The following is a 15818-nucleotide window of genomic DNA, read 5'->3' as shown; positions in this document are numbered from 1 at the left end:
TCAGATGAAAATTCATCACTTCCTGGTGTTGGGAACTGAAAGTCGCAAGGGGTAGTGGCATGAGTGACAAGTCCAGATCCCAAAGGACTTCTATCCAACGTAGTAACCCTTATGGGGTCACTTAGAGGTTCAGAGGAACGCCATTCTCCTTGCCCAGAACCCATCCCCTGAAGTTACCTGCGCGCTCCAGAGTCTACCAAGGCTTGAAGAGGAAACGTGGTCGTCCCAGGAAAGGGTAACTGGAATGAGCAGGCGGGAGTTGGATGGATGGGAGGAGGTTATGTTTCCCGTTACAGTCCTCCCAGGGCTGCACGGGAGAGTGCGTTTCCCTGGAGCCCGGGACACGTGGAGCGGAAATGGCCCGGTTTGCCGCAATATAGACAGCATCGTTCCCTCATCCGGCGGTCTCTCTCAGCCTGGGAGATGCGTCCAACCTGCATGGGTTCTGGTGGCCAGCGAGGATAAGGTGGGGACTCAGAGCTGGGACCGATAGGAGCTAGGTGAGAGGTCTACGTTGAGTTCTCTCTCTCTCAGACGCTGGTCTATGCGCGAACCAACTTGATAAGGGACTCGAGTTGTCCGGTGGTTCCCGAGTGCCAGTTCATCTTGGATGGTGTCGGAAAAAACCCTTCAAAAAGCATACTGTGAGCGCTCGTCGTTCCAGCCACTTGCTGCTGCCACAGTGCGGAACTGGATGGCATAGTCCGTCACGCTGCGCCGACCCTGGCAGAGAGTCAGGAGCTGTTTGGCTGAGTCAGGGCCGTTGGTAGGACTTTGAAAAACTCGCTTGAATTCTTCAGCAAAGGTAGAGTAGCTGGCACAGCAGGGACTTTGGCATCCCACACAGCAGTAGCCACGTAGGGCTTTTCCCGACAGCAGCGGTGATGATATATGCTATCTTGGACCGGTCGGTGGGAAACGACGATGGTTGCAGCTCGAGGAGAAGAACATTGGGTAAAAAAAAACTTACAAACACTCGGATCACCTGAGAACCGTTGGGGAGGCGCAGACGAGGTTCAGCCAGGGGTTAACTGCCACGGCACTTGAATCTGATGTACTGGAGCAGAAGCGGTTGCCGGGGAAAGTCGATCAGGAATCTGCTTTATGGAAGTCAGCATCTCCGACAGAAGTTGAGAATGTCTAGCCATTAAGGCTCTTGCTGAACCAGAGCAGCTTCGTGGCGTTGGACAGTCCCTCGTGGTGGGACAGCATGGAAAAAAAAATCCTGGGTACCTGGCTGCCTCTGGGTTCATCACTATTGGCCTCAGTGTCTTCTGTTCAGGCACACCCCGCCGTGTGAGAAACAGTCACTAAATAAATCGGCAGAACCCAGAAGATGAGGCAGACACAGCAGTACAAGAGACGGTGGTTTAATCAAAGAAAAGATRTTCCGGCAAAAATATAAATCCACAACGTCCAAAGAAAAGCCAAGAGACAAAAATAGATATCTTCCAAAATACAAAGAAAATCCACAAAGTGGTAAGAACAGCAAGGGAAAAAACAAACCTCAAAAGACTAATCCAAAATAAACAAGAACAAAACCAGCGAACCTCTGGAAAATCCAACAAGAGAAAAAGTTTAACAGCATGGCTGGGGCTGGGTGCTAACTTACAAACACTGAGCAAAGAACTGAGGAACACACAGGGTTTAAATACTAACAAGGGAACGACACACAGGTGCAAACAATAGAGCAAGGAAAAAACAAAAGGTACAAAAAAGGTGCAATGGGGACATCTAGTGACCAAAACCTGAACAGTCCTGGCCAAAACCTGACAGTACCTGAGTTGGAAGCTGTTGCCCAGGGAAACTAGGTATTCGACAATCGAGATGGAGTGCCTGGCTATAAAGTGAGCACTAGATAGCCTCCGGTACTACCTTCTTGGGAGGGAATTTGACCTGCACACGGACAACAGAGCCCTGACCTGGATCCAGACCATGAAGGACTGGAATTCTCGTGTGAACTGGTGGTATCTGGAGCTCCAGCCCTTCAGGTTCTGTCTGTCACAAGGCAGGAAAAGAAAACGTCACGGCATACTGCCTATCCCGGCTCCCAAACCTGGTCGCTTCGGGAGAGGAGGAAAGTAATGTGATGGAGAAGTCTGTCACTGGCCGAGGGCAGCGTTTGGTACACTCACACACACATTCATCGCACCTCCCTGCTCCGTTATCAGCTCCGTTAACAATGTGGGTCGACACACAAGTTAACTTCTCTATCTTAGTACATACATTACATAATTTATTCATACCTCCCGTCAGTAATAGTTTAAGGTATAAAGAATATACAGACAAGTGTTCATGTTTAATTTAAGCAAAGTTTATTGTACATATCTGTCACGTTCCTGACCTGTTTTCTGTTGTTTTGTATGTGTTTAGTTGGTCAGGACGTGAGCTGGGTGGGAATTCTATGTTGTGTGTCTAGTTTGTCTGTTTCTATGTCCAGCCTAATATGGTTCTCAATCAGAGGCAGATGGTAATCGTTGTCCCTGATTGAGAATCATATATAGGAGGCTTGTTTTGTGTTGGGATTTTGTGGGTGTTTGTTTCCTGTCTCTGTGATTGTCTGCACCAGATAGGTCTGTCTCGGTTTTTGCACATTTTGTTATTTTGTATGTTGTTTGTAGTGTTTCACTTGTTCTTTATTAAACATGTTGAACACTAGCCGCGCTGCACTTTGGTCCAATCCTTGCTACTCCTCTTCGGATGAAGAGATGGAGGAAAGCCGTTACAATATCAATGTTATGGATGAGCGCGTTCTTTGGTTTGTTTCCTCTCTCTCCGTCTCTGTAGCTTCCGGGTATGCTGGGATAAGGACCAGAGCTACGGTAATCGGGCTGGCTTTGTAGTGCCTGTTCCGAATGGCTCGTTCATGTAAATGGGCAAATTGGAAGACTCCATGTCAGTAGGGATGTGATTTTTTAAATGGGTTATATTGGTATATTGTGTCATGAGAAACGTGTTGCATTGTATATAATTCATTATGCTTAGCATAATGCACATTATGCTTAATTAATTGGATTTTGGATTGAGCTGTTGATGGGGCAGCATTGTTTTTAAGCTGTCCCCATAATGTATACTTTGGATGGCAGTACTGTTGTTTTTCCGGATTCACTATGTAAATAAACACCCTTGCACAGAAGTACTTTTTGCGGCTCTGACATCTTTTTATTTGATAGAGTTTAGGTTTTTCAGTTCAGCCTTCTGGCCTACTCCACGTGACTCTACATGACACAAGTTGGGTGAATTTTGGCCCATTCCTCCTGACAGAGCTGGTGTAACTCAGTCAGGTTTGTAGGCCTCCTTGCTCGCACACGCTTTTTCAGTTCTGCCCACAAATGTTCTATAGGATTGAGGTCAGGGCTTTGTGATGGCCACTCCAATACCTTGACTTTGTTGTCCTTAAGCCATTTTGCCACAACTTTGGAAGTATGCTTTAACGTCCTGACTGATGTCTTGAGATGTTGCTTCAATATATCCACATCATTTTCCTACCTCATGATGCCATCTATTTTGTGAAGTGCACCAGTCCCTCCTGCAGCAAAGCACCCTCACAACATGATGCTGCCACCTCGTGCTTCACGGTTGGGATGGTGTTCTTCGGCTTGCAAGCCTCCCCCTTTCTCCTCCAAACATAACGATGGTCATTATGGCCAAACAGTTCTATTTTTGTTTCATCAGACCAGAGGATATTTCTCCAGAAAGTACGGTCTTTGTCCCCATGTGCAGTTGCAAATTGTAGTCTGGCTTTTTTATGGCGGTTTGGGAGCAGTGGCTTCTTCCTTGCTGAGCGGCCTTTCAGATTATGTCGACATAGGACTCGTTTTACTGTGGATATAAATACTTTTGTACCTGTTTCCTCCAGCATCTTCACAGGGTCCTTTGCTGTTCTGGGATTGATTTGCACTTTTCGCACCAAAGTACGTTCATCTCTAGGCGACAGAACGCGCCTCCTTCCTGAGCGGTGTGACGGCTGCATCGTCCCATGGTGTTTATACTTGCGTACTATTGTTTGTACAGATGAACATGGTGCCTACAGGCATTTGGAAATTGCTCCCAAGGATGAACCAGACTTGTGGAGGTCTACAATTTCTTTTCTGAAGTCTTGGCTGATTTCTTTTCATTTTCCCATGTCATGCAAAGAGGCACTGAGTTAGAATCTAGGCCTTGAAATACATCCACAGGTACACCTCCAATTGACTCAAATTATGTCAATTGACTCAAATTATGTCAATTAGCCTATCAGAAGCTTCTAAAGCCCTGACATCATTTTCTGGAATTTTCCAAGCTGTTTAAAGGCACAGTCAACTTAGTGTATGTAAACTTCTGACCCACTGGAATTGTGATAAAGCGAAATAATCTGTCTGTAAACAATTCTTGGAAATATGACTTGTCATGCACAAACTAGATGTCCTAACCGACTTGCCAAAACTATAGTTTGTTAAGACATTTTTGGAGTGGTTGAAAAACTAGTTTTAATGACTCCAACCTAAGTGTATGTAAACTTTCGACTTCAACTGTAAGCACACAATGAAAGCTCTTACAATATTCAATGATTACATTACTCTAAAACAGGCTCTAAGCTACATGTGCACCACCAAGTCATAACAGTAGGCTAACTTATGAGGGGGAAAGGAAACAAATTATTTGGCTAAGGCACATGGGTTACTAACAGCTTACTACACAACATACACCTCATTTTACTTTCTTAGCTATAGTATACATATTACATTATTTATGCATCAGCATACAAGACAATTTTGTCATCAAACTTTGTCATCAAAGTCTGGCATTCTCTGGATTTACGGTGCTTTCAAGACAACTGGGAACTCTGAAAAAGACAAGGTTGAATAATGACGTCACTGATATTCAGGTCAGAGCTATAGAAAGAGGCCCGAGTTCCCAAATTGAAATTCCAAGTTGGATGACCGTTCAAAACCTATTTTCCCAGTCGGAGCTTGTTTTTTCCGAGTTCCCAGTTGTCTTAAACTCAGATTTCTCAGTTCCAAGTTTACCGTTTTTTTTTAACGTGGCAGAAGATTTTCTGGCCCATGGTGTGTTGCTAGTGAATGTTTATCATTTTAAGCTTGGAAAAGAAACCCTGAAAACCAGACTTGGACCACACACCCTGTCCACTAAATAGTAGGCAAGTGATTGCTTTGCAAAGCTTGCAGTTAGCCACTGATTCCTTCCAAACCACACATTGTTGAATTTGCGATTTACAACTTGTGTAATGTTTGTTCAATGTCCGACGAGCACCGATACGTTTTATCTCATTTATTTTCATATGACAAGGAATGAAAAGGATTTGCCAGTAGATCGTCGACTTGATTTATGCTGATGGCTGCTTGCTAGCTAAGATTTTGAGTAGTATGATGTTGACATGATCAGTCCAATCAAAGCTACAGTAAATATCAAGTGACTTGACGTAATTTTACCTGTGGACAATAACCTTGAGTCTTCTTGAATGGGCACTTCTAATGTAAATCTATGGCAGCACCCAAGGGGCTTGAGTTTTCAAGCTCTCCCTGTAGATTTTGCGGTGACGTAGTGTCCCTATGAGTAACAGAACACTGAGCCATTCACAGCACAACTAGAGAACATTACCAACCCCTAGTCTTGGTGTCTCAGAACAGTTGGTTATCAATGTACAGTTCAGTGTCAACCTGACATTTGAGCCCCAACTGCCCTGAATTGTAAATTGATAACTGTTCCAAGACTACTCCACGGCTATTTTAAATAATACAGTCATGTGTATCTGAGGGGGTGTATCTGAGCTCCCCATTCTTGAAAAATGTGCATGCCTTTTCAATCTACAACTGTATATCCATTTGCATATCAAGTCTTCTCTTGAGCTGAGCTTGTGGTTGTTTGTGGGGGAAGGGTGGGGAGTGTGTGTGTGTGCCACATCTGTTGCTATGGGGTACTGATCAGGACAATGCAGGATGAATCACAATAACTGTTTGCCAAAGTTTTTTATAACTGTATACAATACAATCGAGGTGAGGGCGTTGGAAATGCTTTTAGCAGTTAATCTGCTTCTCTGTTGTGGGTGGCACTGTGCGCTCTTTTAAAGGATTGGTCACAATCTCTCAAAGGACCTAGGATCCAGGTGGACGGGGGGGGGGAGGGTCTGCCAGTCACTGGGATGACAATCCAACTTAAAATAGTGGAGAACAATTGGAGGTTTACTCAGTTGTAGTGCAAATACCACGGCACAGCTATATGGACTCTCAATTATTATGGTACTTTTAAAATGGTAAGTTTACAAAGATATATATTATGATGAATATAATTGAAACTTGTACCTCATTATGGTAAATGGTGAAATAAGTATAGCCAGTTATAATTGTAATGGCTTAGCAGATAATAAGAAAAGACTATCAGTATTTACCTGGCTAGAAAACGAATTCAAACATTTTAGATGCTTGTGTGGAAAAAGGATTGGGGGAACGAAATATACTTCTCCCTGTGCAAAGAAACTCAAAAGGGGTGAGTTTAATTAAAAATTTGATCAGAATGTGCAAATTGTTCGAACAGATCCACAAGGTAGATGATGGAGTCGCCCATGATTCACTAAACAATATTTTGAAAGAGGAAGCAATGTACTTTAAGAAAATGTTTTCATTTCAGTCTCCTCTATCACCTCTAACTGAAGTGAACCTTTTTGTATGTACTCGGAGGACCGTTATTAGCACGTTTTAACCACTCCTATAAAAATGGTAGATTATGAGATACTCAACCAGGTCTGATTTCACTATAACTGAAACAGGACCTCGGTGGTAATTATAAAGATCCAGGCCATTAAAAAAATTGGTGGACCCTTACACTTCAGTGTTGTGATGCAAAATGCATAGCGCATAGAATTAAAAAGGTAATGTTGCATATTATGAATTATATTTAGACAGTTTTTTTTTACATGGATGACACATTGGAGATAATATAAGACAGATACTTGTAACAATAGAACCATGACAAATCTGGGGAACCAGGCCTGATGTTCATAGTTTACTTTTTGAAAAGGCTTTTCATACATTACGACTGGAATTTATATATAAGTGCCTGGAATATTTCCATTTTGGAGAATCTCTTATACAATTGGTTAACCGTAGGGATGGTGCCAGGTTTCCTCCAGACGTGACGCTTGGCATTCAAGCCAAAGAGTTTAATCTTGGTTTCATCAGACCAGAGAATCTTGTTTCTCATGGTCTGAGAGTCCTTTAGGTGTCTTTCGTCAAACTCCAAGCGGGCTGTCATGTGCCTTTTACTGAGGAGTGGCTTCCGTCTGGCCACTCTACCATAAAGACCTGATTGGGGGGAGTGCTGCAGAGATGGTTGTCCTTCTGGAAGGTTCTCACAGAGGAGCTCTGTCAGAGTGACCATCGGGTTCTTGGTCACCTTCCTGACCAAGGCCCTTCTCCCCCGATTGCTCAGTTCAGCCGGGCAGCCAGCTCTAGGAAGAGTCTTGGTGTTTCCAAGCTGCAGAAATTTCTTGGTACCCCTCCCCAGATCTGTGCCTCAATACAATCCTTTTTAGGTGCTTCAACGGACAATTCCTTCGACCTCATGGCTTGGTTTTTGCTCTGACATGCACTGTCAACTGTGTGCCTTTCTCAAATCATGTCCAATCAATTGAATATACCACAGGTGGACTCTGATCAAGTTGTAGAAACATCTCAAGGATGATCAACGGAAACAGGATGCACCTGAGCTCAAATCCGAGTCTCATAGGAAATGGTCTGATTAAATAAGGTATCTGTTTTTGATATTTTTTTTATAAATGTACAAACATTTCTAAAAACCTGTTTTCGCTTTGTCATTATGGGGTATTGTGTGTAGATTGATAAGGAAAAATAATTTCATACATTTTAGAATAAGGCTGTAACATAATAAAATGTGGAAAAAGTCAAGGGGTTGAATGCACTGTATATAGTATAGGCTACAGTAGGCTAGTGACACTGAGCTACCCAATGATGAAGTTGAGGCATAGGCTACACACAGGAGATGGCTGATGCACTCGTGCCAAGATCTCAAGATAAACTACTTTGAAAAACAGTGCTCTTTGCTCAGAATCACTCCCCCCCAAAATGGTTAGCTTCTACAGACATATTAGTCTTCTCTTTTCAGTAGTAGGCATTTCCAAACAGTAGGCCAATGTTTTTCTCGCGATTGTACTTTGAAATTTGAGAAAGGCAAACTTACAGCCGCAACCAAATATGGAAATACACTGAGTGTAAAAAACATTAAGGACACCTGCTCTTTCCATGACATAGACTGACCAGGTGAACTCAGGTGAAAGCTATGATCCCTTATTGATGTCACTTGGATTGTGTATGTGTACCATTCAGAGGGTGAATTGCACACCTTATCTGCTTGTCATCTATGAATGTTTGAACATCTTGAAGAACAATCTAGCCTTAATGGCCTTGTACTCTTATAATCTCAACTGGCACAGCCAGAAGAGGACTGGCCACCTCTTAGTTTCTTCCTAGGTTCCTGCCTTTCTAGGGAGTTTTTTTCTAGACACCATGCCTCTATATCTGCATTGCTTGCTCTTTTGGGGTTTTAGGCTGGGTTTCTGTATAAGCACTTTGTGACATCTGCTGATAATAAATATATCTGCTTTATAAATATACTGAACAAAAATATAAATGCAACATGCAACAATTACAAAGATTTTACTGAATTACAGATCATATAAGGAAATCAGTCAATTGAAATAAATAAATTAGGCCCTAATCTATGGATTTCACATGACTGGGCAGGGGTGTTTGGGTGCTTGGGGGGGGAATAGGCCCTCCCACTTGGCATCCATCGAGAATTATTTTGTCCCCACAAAAGTGCTGCATTACACACAGAAATATTCCTCAGCACCCCTCTGATCCCGCAGCTGAAGAAGCCGGATGTGGAGGTCCTGGGCTGGGGTGGTTACACAAGGTGTAACGGCAGTCTAGCTCTTCCTCCTCCTCGGATGAGGAGAGGCGAGAAGGATCGGAGGACCAATGTGCAGCGTGGTAAGTTTCCATGATTTAATATACACGAANTGTAACGGCAGTCTAGCTCTTCCTCCTCCTCGGATGAGGAGAGGCGAGAAGGATCGGAGGACCAATGTGCAGCGTGGTAAGTTTCCATGATTTAATATACACGAAAACAAGACACTATACAAAATAACAAATGAACTAACCGTCACAGTCCCGTGTGGCACAAACACTGACACAGGAAACAACCACCCACAAAATCCCAACACAAAACAAGCCACCTATATATGATTCTCAATCAGGGACAACGATTGACAGCTGCCTCTGATTGAGAACCATATTAGGCCGAACACAGAAACAGACAAACTAGACACACAACATAGAATGCCCACCCAGCTCACGTCCTGACCAACACTAAAACAAGCAAAACACATAAGCACTATGGTCAGGACGTGAGACAAGGTTTGTGGTAGTGAACTCAGTTGGACGTACTGCCAAATTCTGTAAAACGACATTGGAGGCAGCGTATCGTAGAGAAATTAACATTAAATTCTCTGGAAACAGCTCTGGTGGACAATCCTGCAGTCAGCATGCCAATTGCACGCTCCCTCAACTTGAGACATCTGTGTAATTGTGTTGTGTAACAAAACTGCACATTTTAAAGTGGCCTTTTATTGTCCCCAGCACAAGGTGCACCTGTGTAATGATCATGCTGTTTAATCAGCTTCTTGATATGCCACACCTGTCAGGTGGATGGATTATCTTGGCAAAGGAGAAAAGTTCACTAACAGGGATGTAAACACATTTTTGCACAAATTGAGAGAAGCTATTCCCGACTCTGTGCTTGTGATAAAACTTAACCCTTAGCTATTTATTTGGAAACTTTGATCCTCTGTAGCTAAATTATACTCTCTGGTGTAGTATTTATCATTATTTTATTCATGCCTGTTCAGACAGGAGTAATATAATTTTGGGGGAAATCTTTTCTTATAGCCTTATTTTGGTTAAATTAGTTCAATTTCTCAGGGGATGCTGCAGCAGCTCCAGCACCCCTACTTCCCATGGTTCTGCTTTATTATTAATTTGACCATGCCCAAAGGAATACAGTGTCTCCTTCTTAATTGTTTACCTATTAACCAATTAGTTCCATTGTTTATGAACCATTAGAAAAGCTAATTTGTGGTTGAAATAATGGGAAAAGCCCTATTGCAGTAAAAATAGTAATAATAAAACATTGCCTTTCAAGAAAACCAACGACCCTGTACAACAATAACGAAAACTAAAGACTAAAAAATGCCATGCTGCAGATTATTTGTTTTGTGAAGAAAACATTTATTCCTATTTACTTTCCATAACAAAGGAGGTGAAAACTAATCTTTCTTTTTTTCACTTTGACATTGTAGTATTTTGTGTAGATAAAAAAAAAATCTAATTAGTTCCAGGTTGTAACGCAACACAATGTGAAGATGTCCAATAGCTTACTTACCAACTGGACACCAGCTCCGATTTGGTTCATCCCTTCTGTTGACTCTCCTCTGTCTCTGTCTCAGAATAAAGAATTCCACCCGAAAAGTAAATATTTTCCCTCTTGTTTTTTTTGTTTGAGTGTTTTGTGATCAAATAAAATCATGAACACTTACCACGCTGCGCTTTGGTCCGATCCTCATTACGACGAGAGCCGTGACAGCTCCATCACTGTCTAAATGAACTCTTTCTTACAACTCTAAACAGGTGGCCCCTTATTGGCCGAAATCGTTCTGTGCAATTATACTTTTTTTTACCCACTTATGGGATTGTGTTGTGTAAACTGAATTTACCAGCGATTATATTTTTCATCAGTTAAGTTTTTCCTGTTAAATGTATTTGATTGAATTCAAGTTATGAGATTGTAGTTGATGTCTAGCAATATGTCAATGCAATTCATCATCTCAAAACAAGTAAGCTTATTTTATACAACATCTACAACAAATATAAAGAAAATCCACTTTCACTTGAGCCTCTCAGTTGACAATTAATACATTCTTGTCAAAGCTATGCTATTCGGATAATGTGCAGGCTAAATATTAATCAACAAACCATAATAGTGATTGTCAAGCTTTATTGTTTTTCATCAGAATTTACAATGTTCACTATCAATTTCTAAAATTGCATTACAATTCTATTACAAGTAAGATTTCTTACAATAGATCAACATGTATTATGCAAAACCACTTTTTGTTATACATTTTGTACTTATGCTCTAATTCTATATGTTTATTCATAACATACTTTGAATACTTTGAATATTATTAGTTGTGTATCTTGTTTTTGTGAAATACCCATAGAAATAGAATGACTAAATTCAAGTCCATTTTGGCATAATGGTTGGACTGGTACCCATAGCAGGAAGTAAAAGCTGGAAGTGTACCTTTTCAGGGTTGGAGGTTCCAAGCACATTCTATTCAAATTTTTCTATGGAAGTACCCTCCTCCAGCTACTGCCACCATTTTATCAATCATAGTGACCAGATCAACAACTTGATCTCTATCGCCTGGACTTATTGTATTGTCGAAAACATGGAATCTGCCAGAACAGCGTTCTAGAATTGCTCGAACTTGCAGATCACCATCACGTACAAAGGTTTCAATTGTTTGATCCCCAAGTTTATCACCGTGAGTAAAGAGCACAATCATGAACTTGAAGATCTCTGGTCCAAAGAGCCTCTCCAGATCGTCCACAGTATTCTGATCCTCCTCTCTCCATGTCGTTGCCTCCACAACCAGCAAGAAAGCATGAGGACCAGGGGCTGACTCTTGAAGACACCTCACTATCTCACTTTCGATATACACTGGAGTCTTCCCAGTGTCTAACAGTCCTGGTGTGTCCACCACATATATCCATCTATTATCATTAACTCTTTCTTTAACACAACTCTCAGTCACTGAGCTACCTATTGGAAGAGATGTAAAAGTGTTTTCGCCCAGAATGGTGTTTCCAGTAGCACTTTTACCAGCTCCAGTTTTTCCAATCATCACAATTCTAATGTCACGGCCTGCAAAAGATAGTACGTTGTAAATGATCAAATCCCTCAAAATCAGTAAACACATTTCCAGGATTGAAAAACCAGACTCAAATGTAAAGTTACAGAAATCAATAAATTCTCACCTGCAGGCACAGCTCTAGGAGGAGGGCTATTACCCATTTCGTATTGATTCACTTGAAAATAAATGAAGAGAAGACAAAACAAAAATATATTTAGAGAAAATCTTTTGCGATTTTATATCCCACGAGCTCTCTTAGAACCGCCTACACAGCTGTTCTTATATCTATACAGCATATATTAGGAAGACGTAACGCTACTTTCCCTTTCAGATTTACACAGACCATATGCTGAAGACCTCCTGTGGACCTGAAAGCTACGGCAGTGATCATTTGAAAAGCGCAAGTGCTCCGTTGATGTATAGAAATAAGTACTAAAAACTTTCCTGACATTCAACCTGTAAACGAATTGATGGACAGACCTTCCAAAAAGTCATGATTTGAATTTTGGTTTGAGATGTATAACATTGTTGAATACCCTTTGTGAATAAGGTCCATTTATTTTCTCCTTTCAGGTTTTCATATCAGTAGCATTTGCCAAAGCAAGAAGAGGAACATGTCAGAAAGTAAGTGTTACTTTATAAATGATTTAACCCAGGGTTGCTAAGGAAGGGAATATTCCTGGTAACTTTGGAAATTGTCAAATTTGGGGAATTTTCTTAATTAACATGTTAAAGACAGCGTAATACAATAAGATATTTTTTGATGTGAAAAATAGGATCACAAAGCTGTAAACATTATTATAAATATAATCCATGAATTTAGTGAATACAGCTGCTGTTAAAAATCGTTTGAATAATGTTTTGGGGCCAAAGTGGTGTCAGTTGTGGAAAAAAGTGAATAATTACGGATGATTTCAAATCACGTCGTTTTTTTCATTAATTATTTACTCTTGAACAATATATGGTCTATCTACTAGAAACTTATGGAAAATATGTACCCATATTAAGCATGTGAAAAAAATGTGAATGCCTATGTTAGAAAACATATATACAGTATATATATATGTATAGATTCTCAAAGTTTCTATAGATTTCTAACTTTTTAAAATAACTGGATGCAGAGACATAAAAATGGTATCCACAAGTTCATCACGAACACATAGGTCCTAGATGCTGTCAACTGCCCAATGTATAGGCATGCCTATAGAACTTGAAATAACATGACGTAGGTTAATGAAATAATCTACAGAAAAATATGTGATCATTTATTAGCCTAACGTTAGTGGTTATATGTATTTAGGCATATCATGTGAATTAGGCCTCATGTAAAATCGTTGTCGCAAGCGTAAAATGTACCGTTGCATGTAGGTCTAGATTATTTATAGGTTGATCATTTAGAAAACCTATCAAAACCTTTCAACTCCAAAGAAATAAACTGTCTGTGGCGCAGGAATTACTGACTCACTACCCTTTTATATAATCAAGACACCCAATGGGAAGTCTTAACTGGTTAGGACAGCTAATGAGGTGTCCTAAATATGTCGACTAGGTGGGAATCTTGACTAGAGTCTCTTCATGCACAACTTACATTTTTATCCAATTTGAGTAGAAGTAAAATGTCTCTATTCTCACCCCTTACGACCAACTGTCTACTCTTAGACGCTTTTTGGGGGGATACAGCCCTAGTTCTTGCAGGAGCGGGTGGGAGTCAGACAAGAATCCAGTCCCGCGCGACGCAGATCTCTAAATCAGCGTTTGATTATTGGTAAAAAATGTAATTAAAACAAATATTAATTTAGTCCGTTTAGTCTAAATTCGCCAAATGTCAATGAACTACAATGACTAAAGAAAACCATATGTTCATGCAAGACATTCGTTGTTTGACAGAAATGCTCACATTACAACCATCTCATCATGATCATCATGGAGCTTCATTTGTGTGTCTTCCAACAACATTCGGGAGTAAACAGTGCAATAGGCTCTCTAATAACTGTGTGCATTGAATAAGGGAGATCGGGGAAGTTGTCTCATCATGGGTTGGTTGTCACAGTACTTATCACAACAGAAGGTGCTAAGATTAATGTGTGGCTTCTTTGCAAGAGGTCATCCCCTGGTAAAATCATGTCAGCATCTCAAAACATTGAGGTGAGGGAAATGTGTTTTATAGGAAGTGAAAGTGAAACATTTTTGGGGGTATTTTTATTGTTTTAATTATTGTAGTAGGCTATCATGAACAATGATGTTAGCTGAACATTGCTATATTTCAAACCTATTCTGAGTTGCTAGGTCAAGCCATGTAGAAATTAGAATCATGGTTAGTCTGCATGTGTCAAAGGTTTAATTACTAAACCTATTTATTTCCCTTTACAGGTCCAAACACCCCGTGCCACACCAACACAGACAACATAAATCCAGTAAGTACAAAATTACAATGTTAATTTTAAATGGAAATGGGAAAAACAAGTGTGATGGCTCTGCACTTAAAAAATATGTCAGATAAAGCATACTTCGTGTTTTTATTATTAACTTTTCACTGCATCAGGATAGGATATACAGACATCTCAGTATGTAAGTTTGAATCTTTTTAATCAGAAAATACATTTGTAGGAAACACAGGTGAGCTTCTGGTGAGCAACAGGTGCTTCTAATCAGGGTTGCCAGTCATCTGCCAATCAGGGATGGCTTTTCGGGTCAACCTGTATATGTGTTACAATCAAAAGAAAATAGAGAATTACAGCATATGGAGCAGGGATGAAGGGCATTTTGGGCTGTGAACCGTTCATTAATCATTTGCCTTAGGTGTCCTCTCACTTGGGTACATTATATCAATTTATGAGATAGCTTAACACAAAGGACATCAGTTTAGGCTGTTCATAAATGTTTACAGTTGAAATAGTACTGGCCAGTATACAAATTGTATTTTTTAATTCCCTTTAGAAGGAAGATGTTCTGCCTTGCACAGGTAAGTACAAAAATTCCTTGTATAGTTTAAGGATCAAAAGATCAAAAGTGTGATCAACTGAATGTTCTAGGCTACTCAATGCATTGTTATTGGCYCTGATGAACATTTAATAAAAAGTGCATTCGTATTGAATAGCTGGTACTATAGATTTCTCAAGGCTTGCATGTGTTTTCTGACAATCTTGTTTTAGGTTCAAGCCTAGCTAAGACGTGTGCCCCTGAACCTAGTAAATTGTAACTAAATCCTTGTACTGTGTACATAGGCGGAAATCCCAGGGGGGACGGGGGGGACACGACCCCCTCATCCTGGGAAAAATATGATTTGTCCCCCCCAATATATCACTGTAAACATAACTATGTAATTTCAATAAAACGCAATGAAAGCACTTGTGTTGATTATAGACACTTAATAGCGCGTTTTTAAGTTTCAAAAGATTGTGAACCCCCCCCCCCTTCCTTTTGCTTCACAATGGTTTGATCCACTGCCAGTTCTTTAGCTGGCAAGGTAATAGAGGGTTCGTGTCTACTGTCCGAAAGACACTCAATGTACGTAACTGACGTGAAGTTAATCCAGTCAATCGTGCCATAGCAATGTTTTTTTGTTTTTTTATGTTGGCAGGGTTCACACACTAGCTGAATTTGCAGAGCTAGCGCGCAAACTAAAGCAAACATTAACTATCAAGCTAGCTAGTACCTATTCCATTTATGTGGCTCGTCAAAGATGGATCTTTGCTATCGTCAGTTTATTCAAGATCAGCATGCAGCTGTAGTGCTTCAAAGTCCCTGTGATCAGGTTAGCGATAAACTGAAGTCCAAACTGAACAGAACTACACTCTCTATACCATTGTCTTAAATATATTTAATG

At 40.6% G+C, this 15818-nt stretch overlaps 2 protein-coding genes across 2 annotated transcripts in view; one reads left to right on the top strand and one right to left on the bottom strand.

The window, feature by feature from the left end:
* The first annotated feature begins 6114 nt into the window (after positions 1 to 6114).
* Positions 6115 to 15818, top strand: part of LOC112075648 (uncharacterized) — a 19559-nt gene continuing 9855 nt past the window's right edge. The window contains exons 1-6 of the mRNA XM_070440997.1: positions 6115 to 6253; positions 7642 to 7746; positions 12324 to 12482; positions 12566 to 12616; positions 14363 to 14406; positions 14930 to 14954. Of these exons, the coding sequence (XP_070297098.1) occupies positions 12607 to 12616; positions 14363 to 14406; positions 14930 to 14954 (79 nt within the window). The 5' untranslated portion in view covers positions 6115 to 6253; positions 7642 to 7746; positions 12324 to 12482; positions 12566 to 12606. The remainder of the gene's footprint in view (positions 6254 to 7641; positions 7747 to 12323; positions 12483 to 12565; positions 12617 to 14362; positions 14407 to 14929; positions 14955 to 15818) is intronic.
* On the bottom strand, positions 11051 to 12223 carry LOC112075649 (GTPase IMAP family member 9-like). Its single transcript, XM_024142614.2, has 2 exons — positions 12117 to 12223; positions 11051 to 12003 (listed from the first exon to the last, which is right to left on the bottom strand). Exons 1-2 carry the CDS (start codon positions 12151 to 12153, stop codon positions 11414 to 11416), a joined length of 627 nt encoding a protein of 208 aa, XP_023998382.1. The 5' UTR covers positions 12154 to 12223; the 3' UTR covers positions 11051 to 11413.

The sequence above is a fragment of the Salvelinus sp. IW2-2015 genome, unplaced genomic scaffold (genome assembly GCF_002910315.2).
Source record: "Salvelinus sp. IW2-2015 unplaced genomic scaffold, ASM291031v2 Un_scaffold3320, whole genome shotgun sequence".
NCBI classification, from domain to species: domain Eukaryota; kingdom Metazoa; phylum Chordata; class Actinopteri; order Salmoniformes; family Salmonidae; genus Salvelinus; species Salvelinus sp. IW2-2015.
Note: the sequence above shows the minus strand (reverse complement) of the source record. Positions and strands in the feature narration are given on the sequence as shown.

Bases quoted from the DNA above. Each gene is read 5' to 3' on its own strand.
- LOC112075649 (XM_024142614.2), bottom strand. From the start codon at position 12,153: ATGGGTAATAGCCCTCCTCCTAGAGCTGTGCCTGCAG. The intron at 12,004-12,116 runs GTGAGAATTTAT...TATCTTTTGCAG, and splicing joins TCCTAGAGCTGTGCCTGCAG to GCCGTGACATTAGAATTGTG.